Source organism: Jaculus jaculus, chromosome 6 (genome assembly GCF_020740685.1).
Source record: "Jaculus jaculus isolate mJacJac1 chromosome 6, mJacJac1.mat.Y.cur, whole genome shotgun sequence".
In the NCBI taxonomy this organism is placed as follows: domain Eukaryota; kingdom Metazoa; phylum Chordata; class Mammalia; order Rodentia; family Dipodidae; genus Jaculus; species Jaculus jaculus.
Window position 1 is genome coordinate 109,286,432 of NC_059107.1, and position 26,918 is coordinate 109,313,349.

General features: G+C 37.2%; 1 protein-coding gene across 1 annotated transcript in view; it reads left to right on the forward strand.

Annotated features, from left to right (window-relative positions):
• Hmga2 (high mobility group AT-hook 2) overlaps window positions 1-26,918 on the forward strand; it is a 128,902-nt gene that overhangs the window by 8,983 nt on the left and 93,001 nt on the right. The window contains exon 3 of the mRNA XM_045153316.1: window positions 4,090-4,140. Within this exon, the coding sequence (XP_045009251.1) occupies window positions 4,090-4,140 (51 nt within the window). The remainder of the gene's footprint in view (window positions 1-4,089; window positions 4,141-26,918) is intronic.

The window sequence follows — 26,918 nt, forward strand, 5'->3', positions numbered from 1 at the left end:
CAAACTATCAAGCACTTAGTAAAATAATGAGTATTCTATAGATTTCTGTTATCTCCAGTTACCTGCAATGTAGGCTGGAAGTGAAATATTGTGAACCTTTTAAGGATGTTTCTCTTTCCAAGAGTATAAAGGGCTTAGAGATGTATATCTTCTGCCAGCTATACCCAGAGACTTCCAGCCTCCTATAAATCATAGGGATTGTAGATTGCAACAATCTAGAAGTTTCACTACTTGTTAAATGAGAGAGCCACAAGAAATAATTTCTAGGGTTTTACCAAGCTCCTGAGGTTTATTGGTAACAGAGAAATAAATACACATATAATACAAACACCACTGTTCCCACTTCCTCTTCCCACTCTTTCTCCTTTCTCCTTGTCCTTTTTGTCTTCTTCCCTTCCTAGCTTCTTCCTAGCACTTTTCCTTCTTTTCACAAACATGTATAAAAAACAACTCATATATCATCACCAATGCTAATCACTGTTTTGAAATTCAAAAGTAATATTCACTAGATGAATTTCCTTTCTTGCTTTTTTAAAATGTAGAATATATCTATGAACCTAGAGTACCAAGAATGTTTTCGCCTTCCATTAAGTAGCCCCCTCACCATCATGAAATTGCTTCTAAACATATAAAATTAAGAATACCGTTCTGTTTTATAAACTTTAAAACAGAAATGAAGACAAGCAAGGAAGAACTAGCACCTTTACTAAGTGTGATGTATGATCATTGTGAATCCATATGTAGTGATGCAGTAATAGTGTGAAATTTTATTTTCTCACAAATGCAGAATTCCTACTGCTTCTCCCTTTTCTTTCTCTATAAAGGCAAAATAATTAGAATTAGTTATGTCTCAGGAACACGTGGGCTTGAAATATACAACCAAAGTCTACCCCAGCAAAGGAAAACTAAAAATACCCTTCAATAGCATCACATAAGTTTACACATTAAAACAAGTCCTCTGAATGTTTGCCTTCTTTGAAATACTGTCCTGAAGAACATTACATACACACACACACATACACACACACACACACACACACACACACACACACACACACACACACAGTTAAGCCAACAATTTTCCAATATCTAAAAATCCTGAATCTATTCTGGTTTGCAAACTGAAATCATAACTTGATTTGCAGCCTTCATGGAGCTTGAGTAGAATGATTAAATACTGTGGGTTTTAAAGAACAAGGAAACCTCCCAGATTGAGGCCACAGCCCTGCTAAGGGTTCTTCTTTTAGATGTCTCAGAAGCGGTGTCAGTTTACGTGGAGCACCCTGGGTGACCAGGGAGCAAGTTTGCTTTTCAGCAATTTGCAGTGATAATCAGGCTAGTATGCCCTTTATTTCATGGCATGAATTTTATTCATCAATAGGCTTTTTGTAAATGAGATGTTCATTTAAATGTTATCTTATTTGCAAGGCTTTCTCTTTCTTTGAGAGATTTGTTTTCCCTGACTTTGAAATGTAGGGAAACCCTTTTAAGAAAAATCCCTTCTCTCTTTGGTAGATCTTCAGATACAAGCATACCATACCATTGCTGTTAGGTAGGATGTAAGGGTTGTCCAGAAAAGCCTGGCAGAGCAACATTAGCTTTAAGGTCAGCATCAGCCTCTCCTTCAAGGACTCCAAGGAGCACCATCATTCATGTGAGAAAGAATTTCTGTTGTCCATGCTCCTGTATTTCATTACTGGGTAAATGGGGCAATCTAATAATTGCTCAAATGCTGCTCTGTCCCAGGGAATTGTGTACCTTTAAAACTCACCATGCCCCAGTCCAGGATGTCTTCAAAGCTTTCTCCTAAAGGTGACAGATGGGTGTGATGAAATATTTGGGGGTTGACTCAGCCTTCTGTGAAGTTGGACTAACTCAGAGGAAAACTTCTTCTAAGCCTTCCATCTTGTTAGGAATGAAAGAGCATTTATGAGTAACTTTGTTTATGGCAGGTGCTTTCGAGTACCTTGATGTCATCTCAAAGGAGATGTTATCTCTATTTTACAGATAAAATCAAACTAAGAGTTCCAGAGACCTGCCAGAAGTCATAAACCTGAATGACTGAGCAGGGATTTGGACCTACGCTTTCCAAAGTAGGACATCTCTGTGAGACAACTCTGAAAGGCCCTGTGGTTTATTGGTAATCCCTGGCTTTCACTCACCTTAGTTCATGCTCAGATGACTGAAGGTAAAGCAACACCACTAATTTTGACCATAATGGAACCTGTGGTGGAGCTCTAATCAATCCAGAAACAAAACAAAACACCTCACAGAGCCAAATCTAAAAGTTACCCTGAAATCCCAAAAGCCTAGTTGGCTGAGTCAGTCAGTACAAAGGGGAGGTAGCCCTGGTAAGACGATAGTAGCCCAGTCTTAGGAGTCAAACATAACTGGTTTCACATTCAAGGTCTGCTGCTTAGCAGCTTTGCTCATGACCTTGAATGAGATATTCAGTAAGCTGATCTGATCTAAACTTTGGTTAATTATCTGCAAAACAAAGAGAAATAATGATGCCCATGTTATAAGTCTGCTGCAAGGATAAAAGAAGCACACATGCCTGACTCAGCCTGAGGTATTTTAAATGTTCAATAAATTAGCTAACAAATTAATTAAATTAGCTAATAAATTATCCTCATAGAGAGTCGGGGTTAATTCATGGACCTGGTTTAACCAATGGCTACTTAGCAATGGCAGATATTTGCAGTTAGATATCTATCTATATTATCATTTATGTGCATCTATTTTAATTTCTTTTATTTTTATTAGGAGGGTTGAAGGTACAAAGAGGAAAGCTTCATCTGGCAGCACAGACAGTCATAACACCTCCTTTCAGTAGCACTGTGCCAAATGCCCACTCAGATAACAAAACTCAATTACAGAACAAGTTATCGTGGTTCAAGTTGCCTAGATTTCACACTAAGATCACCTTGGGATGCCTAGACTTCACGCTGAGATAGTTTCATAAGCAGAACTGTATGTACTAAGTTTCTTTTGTTCAGAAAAGTACAGGAACTTGGTAGAGCAGGGGTGACTCTCATGAGGGCTACTTACTTTATAAACTGTTAAAATTTGAATAAAAGGGAAGCAAATAATTGATGCCATAAAAGCAATGATATAAACTCTAATGATAATTGGAAATATATTCATGGCAGGCTTATGTTGAGGGGGATTTTTTTTTTCTTTTTCCTGAGGTAGTGTTTCACTCTAGCACAGGCTGACCTGGAATTCACTACGAAGTCAGTCTCCTGGTGGCCTCAAACACATGGTGATCCTCCTACCTCTGCCTCCCAAGTGCTGGTATTAAAAGGGCATGCCGCCATACCTGGCAGTTGAGTGTGAAATTTTTGTTAATAATGTACATTTTTAATTACTAATTACTTTCAGGCAGCCGAAGTTTCCTTCTCTGGGACAATTCTGCAAGTGGTTTTGTTTTATTTCCTCCACTGTCCTCTCCCTCCTCTTCTTCCTCCTCCTCCTTCTTCTCTCTCTTCCTCTCCTCTCAGGCAGATTGATTTTTATTTTCAGGTGAACGTTTTGGGCAAGGAACATGGAATTAACCATGTAGAAGTGGGCAGTTGTTTATTATTTTGTAGTAGAGTGCTTATGCATTCCTTTTTACATTTCAACTTGCTTTTTCCTAACAATAAAAGTAGTTGTACTTTGTAAGTTTAAATCAATATGTCAGTAGTCATTTCTATACCCTTAGTTACAACATGAAAAAGAATCTTGGTCCTTTAAGCAATGTTAATTCTCTAAACTACTAATTTGCATAATTATGGGATGTGGTAATATTTTCTTAGTATGAATGAAATCAAAAGCCTGCTCATGCTTTTCAGAAGAGATCATGGTGCAGGAGCCTGTCATGGTGAGGGGTTGTAGGGCTATCTCTTTATAGCATGCAATAAAAAACTGAGAAGACAATCCATTGAAAAGTGCAGAAGATGAACCTTAGAAGAGAAAGAACTTGTTAAGATAATCTTGGTACCCCATCTGTAGTTAGAATGTTTTAACTTGAAACATGTCCCTTGGTGCAGCACTTATAAACAATGTCAGGTAGGAAACTACACAACTTCCTTTTTCATTTTGCAGAAAGCAGAAGCCACTGGAGAAAAACGGCCAAGAGGCAGACCTAGGAAATGGGTGAGTGATAAGATATCATTTCTGTTTTTGGAAAGAAAAATTTGCCTCTTTTTCAGATTTAAAAAAAGACAGGAATAGTTTGTGTTTTGTGGATGGTATGAATTTCTAATTTGTGGTTTGGTGAACTTACAAAAAGGCTAAGTAAGTGATGGATGATTGCTTCTGACTTACAACACCAGGCTCCAGAGTTTGCTCCAAACACTTTCCTTTTCTGAGAATAACTCCTTTTTCTATCTCTTACCAACATCAAAGGAGGCATCCAGGCTTCCTGCAAAAGGAATAACAATGAGATGATTTGTTCATGGGTTGAGTGATAATGATTAAAGGTATTATGAAACCTTAGATGTTGATTACAAAAAGTGATAAAATTCAGATGAAATGTGTATGAGGAAACATATTTTTTTTTTTGTTATTGCTTTTCTCCACTGCTTTGTTTTGAGCACATCTCATTTTCAAGGTAGTTTTCTTTTCCACATTGGCTTCTTTAGGAAGATGTAATATTCAGTGTTTCTGGCAAACCTTTGTAGTCAACCTCTACATCCAGACCAGAGAGACATTGGCATCCATGCATGTGTACTTGGTCTCACAAGGTACCCAGATCTTGTGTTGTGAGGCCAAAAATTCAATGGTCAATGAAAAGCTTTGCTCATTTGGACACTTGAATCTTGTGTGTGTGTGTGTGTGTGTGTGTGTGTGTGTGTGGCCATGTTACCCATATTCCGGTATGCCTTTTCCAATGATAGAGCAGAAAATCTCAATAATCAATCACAATGTTTTTCAAAAAGACCCCAGGGACCCTCTATGTCCAGCATTATCTGTGATGGGATTCTGGCCTTTTTTCTCCAGAACTCTTTTCTGGCCGTTATTCAGACTCGTTTACCTTTTCAAGTTTTTGTCCTGTTATGCTCGGGTGTATTTTTTCTATTAGTTTGCCATTATTCTCTCCTCTTGAGTTCTGCATCACTTTCTATTTATACTTTGGTATTGCCTTTCATTTAATTTATTCTCCTTGTATTTTCCCCTCTGCTCCACATGTGTTAGGATTGGATTTCTTAGCACAAGGAAATGAGAATGATCTTTAGATTAAAAACATCTCAATGTTACAGTATAACCTTAAAGCAAAGCCATTTTGATTGGCCTTCTCTTCCATAAGTGAATTTTCTCCAAGCCTACACATGTGGCATCCCACATCCTATGCCTCCTCACCTTAAATCTTGAGATCTCACTGACCCCTAGGCCACTTGTTCTATCAAGAAGACCTCAGAACTTAGAACACTTTCCATCCAACCCTAACTTCTGTCCTCTGTATCTGTGCCTGCACCCCAGGAATACACAGAGCAATTGTTTTCACTTTCACTTACAATGACGATACAAATATCTGGGGACAATTGTCGCAAACCACTTGTTATATTTTCTGTTTTTAGGATTTCTATTCTTTTCAGTTTCCTTTTCCCCATAATGAAAGATTCTTGTTCATCTTTTACAGAAAATATTTTTTAAAATATGAAATCTGTTACACAAAACTAAGTATCATATTCCAGGTGTGGGTTTTGTAACCAATGGATTTGTCAGCTGCCCAGGAATGTAATAACATAAAAAAATATCCCATGTCATCTCACCTGTTTTGGGACAAGGGCAGGGCAGAAACATTTGTCTTGGCTTGGGGATTTCTGAAACCTCTGCTGGGAAGACTTGCATTTGGCAGTGGCTCTAAAACTTGGTATCTAGATTTTGGAAGCTTCACTTATTGTTTGGTGCTTTAATTGGCTGGGCATCTGGTCATATCCAGGAGTGTCCATTGGACCACACACACTTGGATTCTCCAGTCAGATGGCTAGGTGTAGTCAGCCTTCTTATCTGCACTCAAGGCTCTGGCAACTGAGGAGAAACTGCAAAGCCCTTTGCACTTAGTCTTAGAAGTCTAAAGTTCCCATTGCCATTCTGCTCTGGTGAGCACAAAGCTAAGTTGTTAGTGGAAAACAGATCAAATACAGGTCTGCTATTTTCTAAGCATCAGAACCCTGAAAGGACACGGCTTCACTGATTAATAAACAAGAAAGACCTTGTATAATCTATCCAGTAGGTAATGTAATAGATAATAAAGTCACGGGATTAATGTGGCTAAGGTGAAATAAATAAATTATCAGCAAATACAACAAAAGTTAACCAGCCAAATACTCTGCTTTTCACCTCTTCCACTTTTGTGCTACCCTAGAATCTTCTCCAATAAATTTGCACAGGACTTAGACCTATCACTGTTCTTCTTAGAAACTTTCTATGGCTCTAGATCTGACGAGGGAATTCATTCTATCCTGCTCCAGTACTTCAGTCCTCCAGTTTATGCCCACATATCTTTGTGACTTGGTTTCCCATCTGTTTCACACAAGCTGGAGCAAAAAATAGAGCAAAATTAAAAGGTCTGGGGCTGAGAGATGGTTCAGTGGGTCAGAGCACTTACCTATCAATCAGGAGGGCCATAGTTTCATTCCCAGCACCCACATAAAAAGCTGGGTATGGCCACCCAGGCCTACAATCTTAGTCTAGTGTGTGAAAACATAATCTCCTAGGCTAAAGAAAATGGCAGCTCTGGATGTAGAAGAGACTGTCTCAAGGAAGCAATGCAGAAGATGGATAGAGGAGGGCACCTGTTGTTCTACTATGGCCTCTCCATGTGTGTTCACTTGGGCACACACATCTATTGACACTACACATACACACCATATCACATACACACAAGGATCTGTATGTTTTTCTTAAGAGATTCTTGCTCACTTGTGAGGAACTTGGATTCCAAGTATCTGATCATCACTCTGGGCAAGAAGCTCATGTGAACCAACCACCACAGAGACCCTGGCCTTTCTGGAAAGAGTTTAGCCATCCTCACTTTACCTCCCTGGTTTTTAATTTCTATTGGCTGTGAGAATGGAAAATTTTCATGCCATGAATTGTTACCAGTCCCCGATTTAGTCCCCAAAGAAGGGTTGATGTTCTTAGAAGAGAAAATAAAAGGAAATTGTATGTTTTTTCTTGACAACGTGTTTCCTTTTTGCTTGTATATCTTCTTTTGGTGAATGTGCAGCCAGTCACAGCAAAGCATTCTGTGCAGTGACATTCTTTACTGCAAAGCTTGCACTGAAGAAATAAATCATTGCATTTTCCATAGGAAATGGGCTTGTACTTTATACTAAGTTCAGTTCTTTCCAACAGTGACAATTCACTGACTTCCTTAAGTTGAAGATATATGTTTGAAACTGACTGGATTTACTAGATATATGACTCAGAAGCCAAATGGTTCCCTTTATTGTTGTGAGCTGTTTTGTTTTAAAGCTGTTTTGCTTTTAAGCATGTGTCTTATTCATAAAAGTAGAAGTGAAACTGTCTAGGGGAACAAATGAGAATACTGGAAGGGGGAGGGGAAGGCAAGAGAGGTAGAGGGATATAGGAGAACTATTCTCAATGCATAATATATAGCTATACAATTTTTTATGTAACTTTTTATATAAATATACACAATGGAAATTTAAAGATAAATGAAAGAAAAATTAATAAGAGGGTAAATTGCAAAAAAGTCATAAAAACCTTAAAGATTCATGTAACAGACCTGGAAAAAATATCTATATCGGAACCCTGTCATTTGATACAATTGGGATCAGGAGTTGGGTGTTTAATCAAAAGTTGACTCACCAAAAATTTGTCGGTCTATGAGAGAAATTTGCAACAGTCCTACATCTGAAGTGAACATGACATTGGCTGACTGAGTGATCTCTGAGCATGTCAACCACTGTTTACTGTTTCCTGTTAATTTTTTTTATCCCTTGCTTTGTTTGACTAAATTTCAGATCTATTATTTGATGGAGTTTTCTACATTTGTAGTTTGAGAGAGAAAGAGAGAGAGAGAAAGAGCAAATGGGTGTGTAGTGAGAGTTACAAAGAAAGAAATGAGGTCTAATTTTCTTTCTGGTTTCTTACAATTAGGACCAAGATCCAGGTGGCTTGGGTTCAAGTTCTTCCTCATCACTTGCTTAACTGTCTTCTTGAATAAAGATATATTTCTCATAAAGTTCTTGTGAACTTTTAAAAGAGAGACCGTGTGAAAAATCTCAATACAATATGTGGAATAGAGTGCTGGCTAAGTGCTGAAACTAATAGCCAGTTCTTCTGTGATTCTGATTCAACAGCAACCATAGCTTAAGCTCCAATTATGTATGGACATCAATCATTCACATGAAGTGAAGTGACAGACTTCCACACCAAACTAGTGATGCTCCCTGGGTGGTAGCATGTCTTCATTGTATCTGTGCCAAATATGATCAAGTTTAAGAATTGCTCATAAATGACACTTATAGTACATTTATGTTTATTCATGTAAGTCATAGCTTACAAGCCTCTCTTTTTTTAAAAAAAAATATTTATTTGAAAGAGAGAGAGAAACAAGAAAGAGAGAGAGAGAATGTATAGGCATACCAGTGCATGAACCACTTTTATGTATCTGGCTTTATGTGGGTACTGGGGAATCCCATCCAGGCCATCAGGTTTTGCAAGCAAGCACCTTTAACCACAGTCATCTTTCCAGCTCATAAGCTTTTCTTTTGATAGTCAAAGTTTGATGTCACGCCTTGCTGAATTGTATGATTTCTGTTGTTTGTGAACACACAGAGATGTGCTGGCTCTTTGAACCTCTATGGCATTCCAATAGCCTCTTGCCAGTAGCATTCCTGTCATTTCTACATATCTCAATTTTACCCTGGAAAGGAGCTTGTCATATCACTGGTGACAGTAGATATTTGGGTAAGGCTCTAGAAAGTGGAGCTCAGGCTCACGACCAAGGAGTTAATATAAATATTTACCTTCCTCGTGAAAGCAACTTAGTGTTGCTTAGTAAAAGCAATGGTGCTTCTGAAAGAAGAGCAAAGACCCAAAAAACAAGGAATAATTCACTGACTGAGGACAAACAGTTTAGGTGTTTAGATGTTTGATTCTAGAATATTTTTTTAACAGAAAGAAAATGCTTCCTGATATGAATGAACTGACCTCAGAACCCTAACTTCAAATGGTGAATAGAAAAAGTTACTAACAACCCAGCTGTTTCCTTGAGTTGTTGATGTTCTTTATTTGGTAATGGGGTGTGTGCAGGATGTTAAGTTAAAAATATGCATTTAATTTCACCTCTTTTCAGAGGCAGTTGTCTTTTATTAAAGGGCTTGTGATACACAGGAAAGTGATGTAATTTCATTTGTTAGTCAAACATGTGAGGCTTCTAAAGAGACAAGGGATTTTTGCTTTTCCTACTTTGTAGAAATCTAGAAATTTAAGTGATGATTTTAGGATCAAGAAGGAAAAACTCACTAAGAATACAATCTACTGTAACCCAACTACTTGAAACTCATTTTTTTTTTCTAAAGATGACAAGCATCAGTGTATAGAAGAACCTGGAAATGTAATTTTCAAGTAAAGCATTACGTTTTTTATTTCCATTTCCTTTCCTCCCAGATGTTTGGTCCTTTTTGAAACCTTGTAGCCATTTGTAATTTAACACTTGCCTTGTTTAAGCTGAATTATAACTTCAGTGTTTAGAAAGAGATATCCAATAATGTAGATTATTTAACTTTGTACTGGGGTTAGAGAGAAAAAACTGACTTTGATATAACATCAGAAACTGTTGGTTGAGCATATAAAGGTGAAATCCTTTTTCCTTGGAAGCTTGTAATAACATTTTTTAGAAAACACCAGATGCCATTTTTAAAGCACATAGAATTTTATATGCACTCAGTCATTAAAATGAAAAAAATTCTAATACATACAATGCACTCAAAATTGGCAAGTAGTATTTCTGAAGTGATCGCTTACTTTGCTACATTTTCTGATAAAAATGGAGACCTTTCTAAATCTTAACAGAACACCTTGGGGGAAATGTGGATCAAGCTTGTTTTACTTCAGTAGTGTACTGAAAAGTTTACTAAAATGATTTAAATTTGCAAGATTAAATATGTATACACAAATAAGTTTCATAAAGCAATAATTGAACTTTTTCATTCATGTTATGATTAAAGATTAATATGTTTTGGTCAATTTTAATTTTGAGGGGCTGTTTTAAATTATTCTGCTAAAGAAAAAAATTTTTAAAGAGATTGATAATCTGCCTTTCTTGGTCATCTATGCAGTATGTTAAGGCCAAGCTCTTCTTCACCCAAACCATTCAGAATTATAAAGATATTGAACACAAAGATGTGTTGCTACAGGGCCACAATTACCTGGTGAGTTTATTAAACTATAATCAAGAGACGACATGCATTCCTCCACTTTTGATGAACTGACAAATTCTAGCAGCAATTCAGATAAACAAGTCTTGGTTCTTTACACAAGATCATTATATCAACAGAATCCTACTAAGTCAGTTTTCTCAATCTCACTTTAAGAAAATGACTGATACTGTAGTATTCTATGATCATTCATATGAAAATAAATGTGCACATATGTGTGTGTGTGTGTGTGTGTGTGTGTGTGTGTGTATCACATTTACTTGTACTTATTCATATTCAAGTTTTTGGGAGGGTAGTAAATATTTCTAAAAGGCTAAAAATCCTTAAATTTATATAAATAGGATTAATATGCCACTAATTTTTTTAACTAGGCAAATAGGTACAAATCTTATTACTCTGTCCCAAAAAAGGTGGAGTCTGATTTAATTTTTATTTTTTTAAATTTTTTGTTTATTTTTATTTATTTACTTGAGAACAACAGACAGAGAGAGAAAGAGGTAGATAGAGAGAGAATGGGGGCACCAGGGACTCCAGTGACTGCAAATGAACTCCAGATGCGTGAGTGCCCTTGTGCACCTGACTAACGTGGGTCCTGGGGAATCGAGCCTCAAACAGGGGTCCTTAGGCTTCACAGGCAAGCACTTAATCACTAAGCCATCTCTCCAGGCTAAGTCTGATTTTATTTTTAGATTTATTTTTAACTCAATGTATTCTTGATTTTAAACTCTTCAATATTTGGCACAAATAATTCAACATTTTTGGACCAACTTTGAATCTGAAACCATTAAGTCAAGTGTCCTCCCTCTGCTCCAGATTGAAGTTAGGACCTCTGTAAATACCTTTATGAGGTTGCCTAATTTACTTGTGCTTGAGTACCTGACAGGTACATCTGTCCATAACTGAAGACTGTCATGCCATCTCTATCATCCATGAACTGAAGATTGGGTTTATAGATAATGAAGCTTCTTGGCTTCTTTTCTGCTTTGTTTTCTCTGTTCCCTGCTGCTGCCTGCCCTTTGACTATTTCACTGCTCATTAGTGTCTACAACAAATGGGGCCAGGGCCAGGGAGGTCAGTCCTGGTAAAAGGCTTGGTGAGAAGTCTGGAGATCTTGGCAAAGAGCAAGTTTTCAGATTACCTAGATGTACTGCATCCTAAATTCATCTTTAAGAATAGTTAAATGTGAAGTTTGCTACATATGATATTCTCACAAGAGCTTTGAGAATAAATTAATGACTTTGCAATTTAGAAAGTAAGCATTCAAATTTCCTTAGTATTGATGAGTTCTTGGTCTAAGCAAAGTTTTTTCTTCTTTTTATAATCATATATTTACCTTAGAAGGACTTCACAGAGTCTATTGTTATATTAGATACAGGTTATGGAATGATAATTCTTTAAATTCAGGTTAAGAAAGATTGCCTTGGATGCTGAAAACCACATCTTATTTGACTAATAAAAGGTTATAATGCTGGTGTTGAATACTTTCATGCCTTAAGCATGTAGTAACTTTTTATGTCATGACGCTAACTGCCTCTCTATGACTAAGAGAGAAGTCCATGTTGTCATTTTGGATTGTAGTTTCAACACATTCACCCAGAAAATGCCCTTTGAACATATACTGCATAAGGCTCATTGTGTGGGTCAGTACACTTTGAGATAGAGATGGTTTAAACACTTCTTTGTTTACCTGTTTGTTTGCTAGTTTCTTTTCTTTCTTTCTCTTTAATTTAATTAAAATAATTAATTTATTTGTTTTTGTTTTTTGTCAAGGTAGAGTTTCACTCTAGCCCAGGCTGAACTGGAATTCACTATGTAGTCTCAGGCTGGCCTCGAACTTACAGTGAGTCTCTTACCTCTGCCTCCTGAGTGCTGGGATTGAAGGTGTATGCCACTAGGCCCAGCTGGTTGCTAATTTCTTACTTGGATGGACTAGTTAATCCCTAAGGCTCCAGTTCGGAGACTCTGTGTGTGTGTGTGTGTGTGTGTGTGTGTGTGTGTGTGTGTGTGTGTGTGTGTTCCTAAACATTTGACAATACTCTGGATCAAGCCTGTGCTAGATCCTGAGGAGGTAGATGGGGCTGTCAGGAAGGAAATTCATCATTTGAACTGGTGTTTCTGTGTGTAATGTTAACTGGGCTGTAGTCTGTCATTGTTGCCATAGAAGATACTCAGTCTACTAGCAAATGTACATAATTTAATTTATAAGAATAATGAGTCAAATTTCACATTGTTAAGGTAGGTTTGAAAATAAAGACATTAAATTGTCAGATGTCAGCTCTAAGAAGAAGAGGAAAAGGGAATCAGAAATAGCAGAATTCTATTGTGATACTACCTCAGCATATATTGGTATTGTTTTTTCTGTTTGCTCATTTTGAATATAATTTATGTTTGTGAGTAACGTATCAATCACCAGGTCTTAAAGAAAATTAATTACATATTTGAGCATTTCTGAATAGTGCTGCCATCTATATTTAAAAAATAGCTCTTTGAAAGCTGAAGACATATTCATCTTCAAACCCTTAGCAGTGCAGGCAAAGAAGAGAATTCAGCAGAGTGATTAAGAGCTCGGACTGCCTGGATTCAGGTATCTACTTCATCAAGACAAGTTCCTCATTGTCACCAACCCCCATATTCCTCTGTGCAAACCAACCTTAATCCTTAATCTCAATGTAGTCTCAGGGTAACCACAGTTCTCATAGGATAGTTTTGAATAATACAGTAAGAAGCCCTCAGAAAATTTTGTATATCAAGCACACAGGCATTAATTACATCATAGTTCTTGATATCAGTGCTATCTTGGGCCCATAATAGTGTTTAATAAACATTTAGGGAATAAAACGAGTTTTTCTTTTGTATATATAGAGCATGATCTTTGACCTTTTGTTTCCCAGTAATGAGTGTAGATTTAAATTTCATTCTTTGGTTTATTTTTTCTCATTAAAATTTGGTAATCGATATTTTCAAGGAGGTTATACTAAGTTTAAAACTTCAACATGGAGTACAGCATTTGTCAAGCAAACTTGAGGAGCTGAGTTCAGATCCCCAGCACCCACGTAAAAGCCAGGTGTGGTGGCATGAGCTTGGGGCCTGCCGGCTGTCTAGTGCAGCAGAACCAGCGACCTCTGGGTTCAGTGACAGATCCTGTCCCCAAAATAAGGTGGAGAGCAATTTGAGAAAGACATGCCTCTATACACATGTGCACACTCATGCATGAGCAACTGGACACACATATAGACACATACATACAAAACACATTCAAAATAATAGTAAGGGGCTGGACAGATGGCTTAGTGGTTAAGGTGCCTGTGAAGCCTAAGGACCCAGGTTCAATTCCCCACTACCCATGTAAGCCAGGTGCACATGATGGCCCATGCATCTGGAGTTCATTTTCAGTGATTAGAGACCTTGGTGCACCCATTATCTCTCTTGCTCCCTGCCCCTCTCTGTTCCTCTTTCTCTCTTAAATAAATAAATAACAAGAGTGCAGCCTGTAGAGATCAAAGCAGTGTTTTCAAATAATTTGAAATTCCAGTTTATTCCTTCCCACGAAGTAAGTCAATGGCTAGCCACTACTTTTCAAAATGGATTTTGGTTGCCTTGCCCTGTATTAATGTTTCTATTTCTTCCCTTCTTGAAATAGCATTCTGCTTTCTAAAAATAGACTGGAGTATGGTACGTTAAAATAATTTTGCCACAGTTTTGGATTATCAGGAAAGCAGAAATGATCTTTGTTGGCTAAGCCTCACAAAAAAATTTTCTAAGTGAGGTAGTTATTATGTCTTTGTTAGATATACATTTTAATGTCCTCTTTGTGGACAATTTCCTTGCCCTTAATTTTTACTGCTAATGTGAAAATAAAGATGTTTCTTTGACTTTTTCCAAAGGCATTTGTTATAATAATAGTAATGTACGGAGGCCATGATATTACTAGTAGAACTTCGCTGGGGTGTGAGGATCCTAGGTTTTGTCACCATAGAAGTAGCACTTTGCAGCCAGAATAGTGTGGGTGTAGGAATGCCACCTCACTTAGAATTTGAAGTGTTCAAATCACTAATAAAAGAAGGTTGACCAAAGCTTCCAGGCAACTCCAATACTTTTTCTTGAGGAAGTGTCCCATGACTGACAAGAAAATAATCATGCACAGGAGCATGGAATCCTAAAATTAGAGCAGATGCTGTTATGGAAAGTTATTTTACATCCCTTGTTCAAAATGATTATGGTGTCAGAGAAGACACACGTTACCCAGTCAATAGCTCATCCTGGAGTGCCGTTTTCTGGTTCTGTGTCTCAGTACCTACATTTTCTGTCCCACCATTAATTTCTGAGACAGTTCGACTCCAGTGGTCCTTAAATTCTACAATAAAAACTTGATGAGGCTTTTGCATGTCTGCACCAACTGTCAGGTCTGGGGTCAAAGTTGGAATGCCTGAATACCATGTATATTCCTGTCCTCTTCTGAGATGGCATTTCTGACACTGGATATACACATCTGGTGTTTCCAAGAGAGTTTGAGAAAAGGCTATGCACATTGTCCATGTGCTTGCTATACATTTCATTTCCACTCTCCTGTGTTCTTACCATGCCTTGCATTAGCTCCATTCTTATATTTGAACCCCAAATTTTCTATATGACTGGGTAAACACAGTCTCATCCTCAGCTCGGATGGTCCCCTTATAGTTACCTTCTCACCAATAGTACAGAGTTTAGTGCTTTGCCAGTTACAGAATGAATGTTCATTTCTAGATTGTCAAATCATGATGGTATTTCTTTTTAGTTACTAATGCTCTTCTTCTGGGAAGGTAGTTTACTTATTTTATGTGGGTATTGAATCTTTTTCTCAAGGACTCAGGTTTAGGGTTTTCTGCTTTGCATTCTGTGTAGGCAATTGATGGACTACTTAAAAACATATAAAATCCCCAGTATTATAAATGAGAAAATGGTAACTTTGTCTAATTATTTGCTTGCCTGTTAAATTACTAATTTTGTTAGTTAAGATACTTTTTAAGTTAAAATCAGTGAGAATAAGCTGGTATGACTACTACCTTACTGGCATTGAGGACACTTCCTAGGGTCCTTCACAGGGGACAAATTAATGCTACACTCAACTTTCCCCTACTATTTCCTGCTATGTATGTTAGGGTAAGTGACTATATACATATACATATACATATATATATATATATATGTGTGTGTGTGTGTGTTGTATGTGTATATGTGTGTGTGTGTGTGTGTGTGTGTGTGTGTGTATATATATATATATATATATATATATATATATATATATATATATATATATATATATATTCTTGGGTTAATAGTGCTCAATGCACATGCATTGTATAGAGTGAGAGAGCTTTACTATGCATGGTCAAAATATGAAGAATTATTTTATGACTACAAACCTTTTTATTTTTCTCCAAAAGATGACTTTTCTACCCAGGATTGTTATAACATGATATAAGTCCAGAATGACTATTCAATTTTCAGTGAAGTAAATATATTACAATAAATATTTAGACCCTTATTTGAGATACTGGCATTTTATATCCATAGGCTAATTTAAAATTTTCAACTTGTGTTTATTTTTATTGTTTTGTGATTTCTTCCTTTCTTTCCTTCTTCCTTCCTTTCTTTTTATTATTTTTAATTTGTGTCACAGATTTTTTAAGCCCAAGAAAACATTTCAATTCTTTGCAGTCAAAAATTATTCTTGGGAGAAAAATGTCAATCTTTACATGAAAAAAAAAATACTATCTCGAAAGGAGATTTCTTGAGTACTCTAAGCAAGATATGCAAGTCTAATTACCTTTCCTATGATGGGAGGATGTTCATATGATCATCCTATACTTCTCCCTATATGGTTCTCTGTCTATTTCCTTCAGCCTTGTTTTTAATGGTGATGGAGATAATTTTCTGGGTCCCTCTTCAAAATAAATCATCCTTCTTGGGGTGGGCCTTAACAGATTAGAGGTTGAGGATATGCTTTGCCACTTGCTAAACTTAGGCTATTGTCACTTCTCTGAGCCTAAATTTCTTCTTCTGTGATATGAAATCCATGATACCTCCCTTAGAGTTTTAGCCAACATACCCAATTCCTCAGAAATACTAAAGATATAATTTCTTGTATCATTATTATTAAAACCCACGTGTATGCATTAAGTCAGTTTTAACATTTTACATTCCTTCCTAGATATTTCTACCCCATTTTTCTAACTTGATAATCATGGTTGTAAATGCAATTTCAGATGATATCGTAGGTGGAACACTAAGTTTGCAATGAAAGGCCTATCAGGCTTGTTTGACCAGATTTCTGACAAAGAATTTTTAGCTTGAATTATGGACAAATTACTTAAAACCTTGAGCCTGTTTGTTCACATACTATGTTGGGATAACTATTATATATTATATGTCTTCCTCTCTGGATTGTGGTCAGAAAAAGGTAAAAAGAAAATTTATGTCACAAAGAACAACATGATAGTAATAAGTACTGGCAATTAAAATAGAATAAAATAGGGTGAATGAACTTGAGCTTTCCTACATGTAACTTTTGAAACTTGCTCAGTATCTTCAGCCTCTCTTATAGTTGTTATGAAGCATTAACGATTTTTCCATTTCAATTTGCTTTTATGGATGGAAAGTTAAAAATAGTCCCAACTCTAAAGGTGTTGTTTTTGTGTGTAGTTGGGCAGTGTTAAATAAGAGCCAGATGACCCAAGTGGGAATAAAGAGGCCAAGAGATGAGTGATGGTAAATATTTAAAAGAAGGATTGCAGCACTCCATCTCCTAAGGTTGTCACTTCCAAGTTCTAACAGAAGAATGTGGTGGCCAAAACATACCTGAATGAGAAGGGAAGTTGATTGAGACATCAAGGATTGTTTAGAGTGGAAGTGTTCTTGAAGGTTGTGCAGATCTCAGGTAGGAGAAAGTGATGACTATGTCTATGTAGATATACCCTTAAGGGATGGGGGAAGGTTGTGTGATGTATGAGGGACTGATGTGTGGGGAACAGACCAGTGGTGATCCTGAATATCTGGTTGAATCATGAGGACTAAAATGAAAAGAAGGTAGAGTGTACATCGTAATGCTTAAGGACTATTTATATGAGCTATGTGTTTTATATTTAAAATATATGAAATATACAGTTAGAGTGTGTAGAAGCAAGAATCCTTCCCCATGTTTATATTGTAGTAATCTTTTGGTTTTGTTACTCAAGTCAACTTTTTTATGTTTAATTATGGCAATAAAATTATATACATTTCAGTAGTGTAGAGTAGAATTTGGCTTAGTATCCCCAATAATTGGTCAATATACTCCCTATCCTAGCAGAACTAGCTATAGTTTAGTAACAGTCTTTAAGCCATAGGTACTGTTTTCCTGAGGCCTTTTCCTCCATGGCTGCCCATAACCTTAGCCATTGAATCATTTAATGCTTTCTGGCCTCCTAAGCCAATGATTTGGAGCAGGAAGAGAGGTAGGCTGATGTCATGTCTGGGGCATGAGCCTGTGTCCTCACCATACAGAGGTCCACCCTTCCTGGTCTAGGCAGCTCAATGCACAGTGCTTGGCACATAGTGAGCACTCAATAAATTTAGTTGCTTTTCCTATTTCTGGCGGGACCTGAAGTAGGAATGTCCAAGTTTGAGTATGCCCCCAGAGCATTAGATTCCCCAGTGAACATCCATAAGGAAATATGAAGCAATGTGGGAATGCAATTCCAGGTAGTTAATGTGGGAAAGGTGATTGCACTACCTTTATCACTCAGTTTCCCTATGAACCATCATAAGAGTCCATTTAGGATGAATGAGTTTTCATGAAGCATTTCTAAACTATGTGTAATATTGTGACATTTGAAAATATCAATTATGACAAATAGCTCATGGTGGTACAATCTGTGAGACATTCCCTGTTTCATATATAGTGTTCATTATCTACCTCCTTCCTCTCAAAAAATCAGAAGGAAGACCCTCCCATTTTATCAAAATTCCTAGAAAAGAAAAGCATTTGAGTTATAAAACAACTTTTTTAAAAATAAAACAACCTTTTGATAGCTGTATGCATTAATTTTTTTGTTCTGTTTTCTTTTTTCAGTGATGAAAATTGAAGCAAGGGCCTCATGCATGCTATGAAAGCACTTTTTCCCCCATGCTACATTCCAACATTTACATTTTTTTAAATAAAAATTTCTTTCTTTCTCTTTCTCTGAAAGACAAATTGACTCTCCCTTCCTTTTTCCTCTCCTCCAATTCCAAGCAAAATATATTATCTTTCTTTCTGAGATAATCATACATTCACATGCAATTGTAAAAAAAAAAAAATACAAAGAAAAATGCCTTATACTCTTAGTCTAGTTTCTCCCTTGTCTCTATTTTCTTCCCTGCTTTTCTTTCTTTACAGTGATGAAGATTAATCCAGGGCCTCAAATATATGTGCTGTATTACTGAGCTACACTCCAATTAGCATTTTTAAAAATTATAGCACAATATCTCAACTAGGATGTTACCATAAACATAAACACAATCTATCTACTGCATTCTGGGTTCCCCAGTTTTACATGTACATGTGTATGTGTGTGCATGCATGTGTGTGTATATGCATGTGTACTGCTTAAGAGTTGTTAGCATATCCCACAATGACAGATATTGAGATGTGAATTGTTCTCTAAACATACCAGAATGTTGCCTGGCTGAGCAGAGTGGGCAGTGGGGTTCTGGCCTGTGGTTCCTGTCTGTGGCTGTGCAGTTAGTCTTTCATGTTCCCTCATTATGAACAGCTGGCTGGCCCCAACAGAATCATAGGTGGGCTTGGCACACAACTAATTACTTGCCTGGAGTGACTTGTATTTTGTACTGCATTAAGAGTTCTGCCAATTTCAGAGGCTGAGAGAAGTTACTGGCTGAGGAGTATAACACACCTGCTTTTCCTGAGGCCACACACACCATGCCTAGTTGAGTACCTGTCTGCCTTTTGGGATATATTCCAACATGTCTCCAGAGTCATAAAGTTGTTGATGAATACATTCATTACCCTACAGAATTTGTCATTTCAGGCCAGGAATATAGCAGTGGGAAAGCAATTACTTAATGTGCACAACATCTTGGGTTTGATCACCAGCGCTGCAAAATATGTAATAAGTAAGTAAGTAAATGCATACAAGCAAGCATATATTAATGAAATTAGAAATTATTTCTCAGTGATTTTAAATGTCCACTAGGGCAGATATTCATCGAACAAACTATCTGTTAGCTGTATTTTGGTCATCTATCGCAGTCTCTAGAGTGAACAGCAGTAGAACCTTGTCACTTGATACTTTCAGAAATAGCTACACTAGATCATGCCACCATAGCAGTAGTTTCCCCAGCTACAAATAAATACATTGAGCAAATCAAGTATAATAGCAAGCGTCTTTTGATGTGAACATATGCATGCATACACAATCATGTGTGTGCACATACAGAGCAAAGGCATAACAAACAGATCAAATAGATGGTGAAGCTATGTCTACAATAAGTATCTCAATCCTATCTTCTACTCTGAGAAAAACTGGATGTGCCAATAGCTCAGACTATGAACATTATTATTTTAGAATGAGAAAGACCTATGCACTTCACTTATTACTCCTGAACTTTGAGTGTTGGATGAAATAACCAAAATTTAGGTGATCTGTGAGTGTAATAATCAACAAGCTACCCACTATCAGTGTGATCATTTTGGGAGAAGTCTAGAAAATATTTAATATAGTTACACTCAATGTCCTCTCTGCCTCCCTCCCTCACAAACATGCCTGCCTTTCTTCCCTTCCTCCTTCTCTCCCTCTCTCCCTCTCTCCCTGATTCCCTGCCTCCTTCCTTTCCTCCCTCCTTTCTTTCCTTCCTTCTCCTGCTTTTTTTTTTTTTCCATGGTAGAATCTCCCTCTGAAGCTCAGGAGGGCCTCACACTCACTCTGTAGTCCAATCTGACCTTGAATTGCCAGTGATCCTCCTACATCAGCCTCTTAAGGGATGGGATCACAAGAGTGAGTACCATACCTGGTTTCTTCTAAAAAATTCTAGACAAAAATCTGTTTTATGACCTTTTTCTTAATATTTGATATAACTGGTACTCATTGATATTCATTGGCATTTAGCCAGAGCACTGTACACTCTACCTTTGTTGTCCCATAGTATTTCTCCTGTGTGTTTGGGTGATTCTTTTCTTATTTTTTTTACTTTTTATTTTATTTGATTGATTAATTAATTAATTAATTTTTTTGTTTTTCAAGGCAGGGTCTCATTCTGGCTCAGGCTAACCTGGAATTCACTATGTAGTCTCAGGGTGGCCTCGAACTCACGGTGATCCTCCTACCTCTGCCTCCCGAGTGCTGGGATTAAAGACGTGCGCCACCACACCCGGCTTATTTTTTATTTTTTGATTTTTCAAGGTAGGGTTTCACTGTAGCCCAGGCTGACCTGGAATTCACTATGGAGTCTCAGGGTGACCTCACACTCATGGCGATCCTCCTATCTCTGCCTCCCATGTGCTGGGATTAAAGGTGTGCACCACCATGCCTGGCTGGGTGATTCTTTTCTTATAAGGATACCAGCCATATTTGACTAGGGCCCACTCTACTGACCTCATCTTAATTCTATTGCATACGCAAAGATCCAATTTCAAATTAAGTTTCATAAATATAGACACAAGGTGGGTTAGAATTTCAACATCTTCTGGGGAAATATAACTTGACCCACAACAGCTCTCTTTAGCTTCAAGCTCATGTTTAGAATGAGGGAGGGATTTGTTACACACAAGTAGAACTTGCAAGGATTTTCATTAAATCTAAAGCATCATATCCAACATTTGTAGTTTGTTATAGTAACACATTGAAAAGATTAATAGACTGTTTTGGGTGTGAGTTTTGGATTAATTCCTTCCTTTGAACCATATGTTGGAACACGTTTTTGTTAAAGTAGGGAATGAATAGACTTAAAAACATCTAATTTTCATTTTCAATATAGCTTGGAAGCCAGTGAATTTTTCAGAAAACCAAATACAATGTTACGAAATACCAACCCTATATTTGTGTATTATTTTGACTTTAAATTTTCTTTGATACTTTATTGCTTATGCTAAGCCTCTAGCTAAGAACAGTGTTTTTGTTTGTTTCTGTAGCCAAAAATCTAGAGTAAGATGTTTGTACACACAGTTAGTGATGTATATATACAAATTTTAAATAAAAATTGAAAATGAAGAAATCCTAACCACTTATCACAATCAACTGTATTCATCACTCAGACCTTATGCCTTGGTTTTAATTACTTATGTTCACAGTCTTCTCAACCTCATTCTCTTTAATACAATTTGATTGGTTTAGGAGGAAATATACATATAACCTTAATTTGTATCTTTTAAAAATATTTTTAAACTATATAATGGGATTGGACTGCCATGTCCTTTATTAACTTTTATAAATGTGATTCCGAATCTCCCTTTAAATTAATGTCTTTTAGTTTCAAATATACCTCTTCCCATAAGGTTAATCCCTATTTCCTATAACCTTATAGACCTAGGAGAACAGTATTTTCCCTTCTGTCATTTTGATAATTATGTCCTCTGTGCTCAGTGGTGGCCTATTAACTCACACGAATACCACAGGTTTGCAAAATAGCCTCAGATTTCCATATATTGGAACTGTGAGAATTTCCTATAATGGCGCTTTAGCAATAATGATTGAGGTGCAGGCATTTCCTGAGGATTAATGACCAGCTGGGAGGAACTGGTGGCCCTTGGCTCTGCCTCCCAGCCAGCCATTAATTCCAAGGAAATGTCTTTTGCTGAGGTCATTATTGCTATTATAAGCTTAAAATGGAAAAACATAATAGGCATATTAGTTATTTTTATGGGTTGATGCAGTTTCCAATGGTACGTACTAATTCAAGAAAATAGATGTACATACGTACAAGTATAAGTCAGATTGTTTGACTCATCCTTCAGTGTTCCATATGTTTTCTGACTGATTTTATAGTCTCAACCATTCTTAAAAAAAAGAAAGAAAGAAAGAAAGAAAACAGTTTGATTCAATAATTTCTACCTTGGTCTGAAACTTAAAAGTACTCAGTAACATATTTGCACAAGTTTCTGTTATTGTCTGAAATAATATCACGGTTTCACATATGGCATGAGGGAACAAGACTTTATTTTCTGTTTCTGTGGTGAGAATTTTTCCTGTAGGCAATTTTTTTTTTTTGCAAGAAAAGAAAGGAAGGAAGGAAGGCAAGAAGGAAGGAAGGAAGGAAGCAAGAAAGAAGAAAAACAAACAGAGGGACTCACTTCTATAATGATTTTGCTTCTTCTATTTTTTCTGATACTTAACAGGCATCCTTATGTTTATACCTTTGTGTATCAAATCTGAGAGAGAGAGCAAGAGAGGAACACTGCCTGGTAATTTAGCATTGCAGAATTATAAAAAATATACTACATGTTGCAAACATCATCCAAGGCATAGTCAAAATATTGCCCATCATGTTCCTTTGTGGTTTTCAAAACCTAGCCCTGTATTCCCACTTCTGATTCAATAAACTAGCCCATTGTATTCTTTTTATTTAGACTAATAAAGACCTTTGTAGAACTATTATTAAAAGTAATAAGAGGTTAAATCTTGGAATATTGCCACCCTTGATCTTATGAAGAAATGTGGACAGCATTACCTAGATGTGATACCACTGTCCATTTTAAATCTACTATCAGCAAGTATGACCCCATATTTATTAAGCATTAACTTCAGACCAGACTTTTTGGAGGACTTAAAACCTTTCAGGACACAGGTTGCACTAAAAGAAGTTTGATGAAGTTAATGTGTCTTGTCTGCTAGGCCTTCAAATACCTGCTCCACTTCTTTTCTCCCTTCACCCGACTTATGACCTTTGAGTAGTGTAACTCTCAGTAATGCCTTTCACTCCCAACATTGTGAGTAGTTAAGTGGTGCACTTACCTTAAGTGCAAATGTTCTTCACGTGCAGATCTTGAACCTCTCTGTTTTATTTTTGTGTGTTTGTGTTGTTGGGTCTTGTTCTTCTATGTCATCACCCTATCGCTCCATTCTGTTCTGCCGTTGCCAAATGGCTCCTAATTCATGACCCAGTATTTCATAAAATTTTCAGCCCACATAAATAGGATCATTTAGTTCTTGATTTACCATTATTTATTGATGGAATGAGGGGTGGAACCTTTGTAGTCCATGAATAGTACATTTTCCCATCTTCACTTCTACCTGGAATTTTCATCTTCCACTTTCAGATACTTGAGGCCTTCTTTTTTTATTTGTTTGTTTGTTTTTATTTATTTATTTGAAAGTGACAGACAGAGAGAAAGAGGCAGAGAGAGAGAGAGAGAGAGAGAGAGAGAGAGAGAGAGAGAGAGAGAGAGAATGGGAGTGCCAGGGCCTTCCACCACTGCAAATGAACTCCAGACACATGTGTCCCCTTGTGTATCTGGCTAATGTGGGTCCTGGGGAATCAAGCCTTGAACCGGGGTCCTTAGGCTTCACAGGCAAGTGCTTAACTGCTAAGCCATCCCTCCAGCCCCACTTGAGGCCTTCTTTAACCTTCCAAGCCCAACTGACTACACATAGTTTAGTATTTTTTTAGAGGTTGAGATATCATGCTCTAGTAACATGAATGTATGTTGTTAATGGGTTGATCCTAACAGTTCCCATGATAATTTTTCTTTTTTTCTTGGTTTTTCAAGGTAGGGTCTCCTATAGCACAGGTTGACATGGAATTCACTCTGTATTCTCAGGGTGGCCTCAAACTCTCGGTGATCCTCTTACCTCTGTCTCCCAAGTGCTGGGATTAAAGATGTGTACCACCATAACAGGCTACCATGATAATTTTTTGAGCATGCCTTTTATTTGATTACCAGTGTTGTAAGCACCTTGAAAAGAGTTTTGAATATTCTTGAACATCTAAGACAATGTTGTATGGTAGGCTACATGGTTGGGGAGGTGGGTGGGGGGAATGTACATGCTAGACTATTCAAGTCAGTTCCACAGGATGGTTTCTTGAAAGTGTGTGATTGGGGCTGGGGTGATAGCTCGGTCAGTAAAGCTTTCACCTCACAAGCATGAGGATCTGAGCCCAATCCTTATTACCCACATGAAATGCTGGGCAGGTGGTATATGACTATAATCACAGTGCTGGAAATGGGGAGGCAAGAGGGTTCCTGGGGCTCATTAACCAGCAGGATAGTCTAATTGGTCAGCAGCAGGTCAATGAAAGAACCTATGTCAAATAAGGTGACCAGCTTGTCCTCAGGGCTCCACATACACATGCACATTCATGCATGTGCACACACACATACACAATACCTCCACATACCTATGAACACACACATGTATGCATACACACTACACACATGTAAAAGAAAACTATGCTCGGTAATCAGCTCGGTTCTGGCTTTTGTTAGCCCCCATAGCAGCCTCCTCATTGAGGTAACAGCAAGAACAGCACTCCAAACCCTAAATTGTGGTATATTCAAGGTCTACAAGGGAATGAACCTGGGAGAGCCTTTTGGGGACCAAATCATTAAGTCACAGTTAGTGACATCCCATTTGCCATCTGGAAAAGATAAAATTTTGTTGTGCAATTATCTTTATGGGATGGAGCATGTCTTTTGGTCAACTAAAGCCATTAAGCTAAAATAGGGTACAAGTGCAAGTCCTGGTCCCCCAAGTTGGCTGCACCTTTCTTTCTGCAGTAAGAAGGGAACATCTGTAAAGAAGTGCAAACTGTCCCTGGTGTGCTTAAGCTGACTACCTTCACTTCAAGGATCATTAGATTGCAAAGTTGGTTTTGTGGGGGTTTTTTTTGTTGTTGTTGTTAAGGCAACTTCCTTTGCATAGACCAGACACTGAGAAAGTTGTAATTTGGAATTCATTCACAAGAAATAGCCTGGAAGGTTTTCATGGGAATAGAATTCTAAAAGTCAGAAACATGGCGCCTGTACCTTCCAGTCTTCCTGACCTTGTGATTTCTCATCGGACCACAGTAGTTGTGACCTTCATTCCATACAGACAAGGGGTTTTCACATCTTTGGTAAATTCAGATTTTTTAGGTAAGCTGGTTTGGCACAGAAACGTTCTTGTGCCTGATTTTGGCTAAGCAGTTTTAGTAATAAACTCAAAAAGTGCTTGATTCTGCAAAGCTAATTGCAAAACAAAAGTATAACTCCTCCAGATGGAAAACAGGATAGCAAATACACCAAAGAAAAGGAATACACACAGTTTCCCACACAATGGCTCTGCAGTCTGAGAACAGTTCCATGAATATTCTGTACGCACTGTAAACATTTATGACCATATTTAAGTCCAAGCAGCATGAGGGATTTTGTGTGAGCAGTAGTTGATGAGTACCATGAACAGGAATCCTTTATATCTGAGGTATCCATAGTAACTAAGTAGGGCCCATTTCCATTGTGCTTATTAGCTTCCAACCTGCTAACCAGGCTTAGCCGCTGTGAGCTCCAAGATTCCTAATTCATATAACACCCCAGAGAGTGGGTAAGTGCTTTTCACTAAAAGCAAACTTAAGTAAGGGATTTTAAGAGATTTGAAGAATGCCACATAGCAGCCAAGATGATAATTTTTTTGGTTCAACTGTAGATCTAATTGAGTAGTGTTATACAGACAAAATTACACAGCCAGAAACAAAATTATGGTTATCAAAAAAATAATAGTTTTCTCGTGTCTCCTTGAGATCTTCTATTATGTTACTCACTCCTGTTTGCTATTTTGAAGATACACACGTTCCCCTTCCTTTTGGCAGAAAGCCCAGCCTGGCTATTCATGTTCATGCTTTTTCTTAATACAGGGAAATAGTTAACTTAGAAAAATGATTTGAATTCATGACATTAGCATTAATGTTGTAATACTACCATAATCCTCTTTTCCCAGATACACTACAGATGACTTTAGTGTTCCCATTTGATAAGCACTGGAGGTTTACCTCTGGTCTGCATGTGCTTTGGTACTGAAATGTAACATAAAATTGCATCACCTACATTTTTCATCACAATTGTGATTAGGTATATTTTGATGAGTGTAATTCACATCAGCTCTTTTGTACATTAGTCCATTTTTGTTTGGTTTCATGAGAATGAACTTTTTCATGCTCCACCTGAACAGAAAGTTAATAAATAATTATAATTAAATAATAATAATTGATAACTAAGCATATATGGCACTGAAAATATAGCTCCAAAATAATGATTGAATTGAACTTAGAAGTAGGGGTGTCCTCCAGCTTGTCCTGGAATGCAATGTGGAATGCACTCATGTGCCGTTTTCTCATTTCTCCAATATCAAGGCTGGAAGGCACTCTTCCTGCTCAATCATCTTCCCATCTAGTTTTCATTAGAATTCAAGCTATAGACCAGCTAAAATGACAGAGAACAAAAAAAGTTTGTGAATTCTTGGAATCATATTGAATATATAATTCTAATTCTTTTGTATCCAAGGAAGGTAGAGCTTGTATATTACAGAGAAAAGC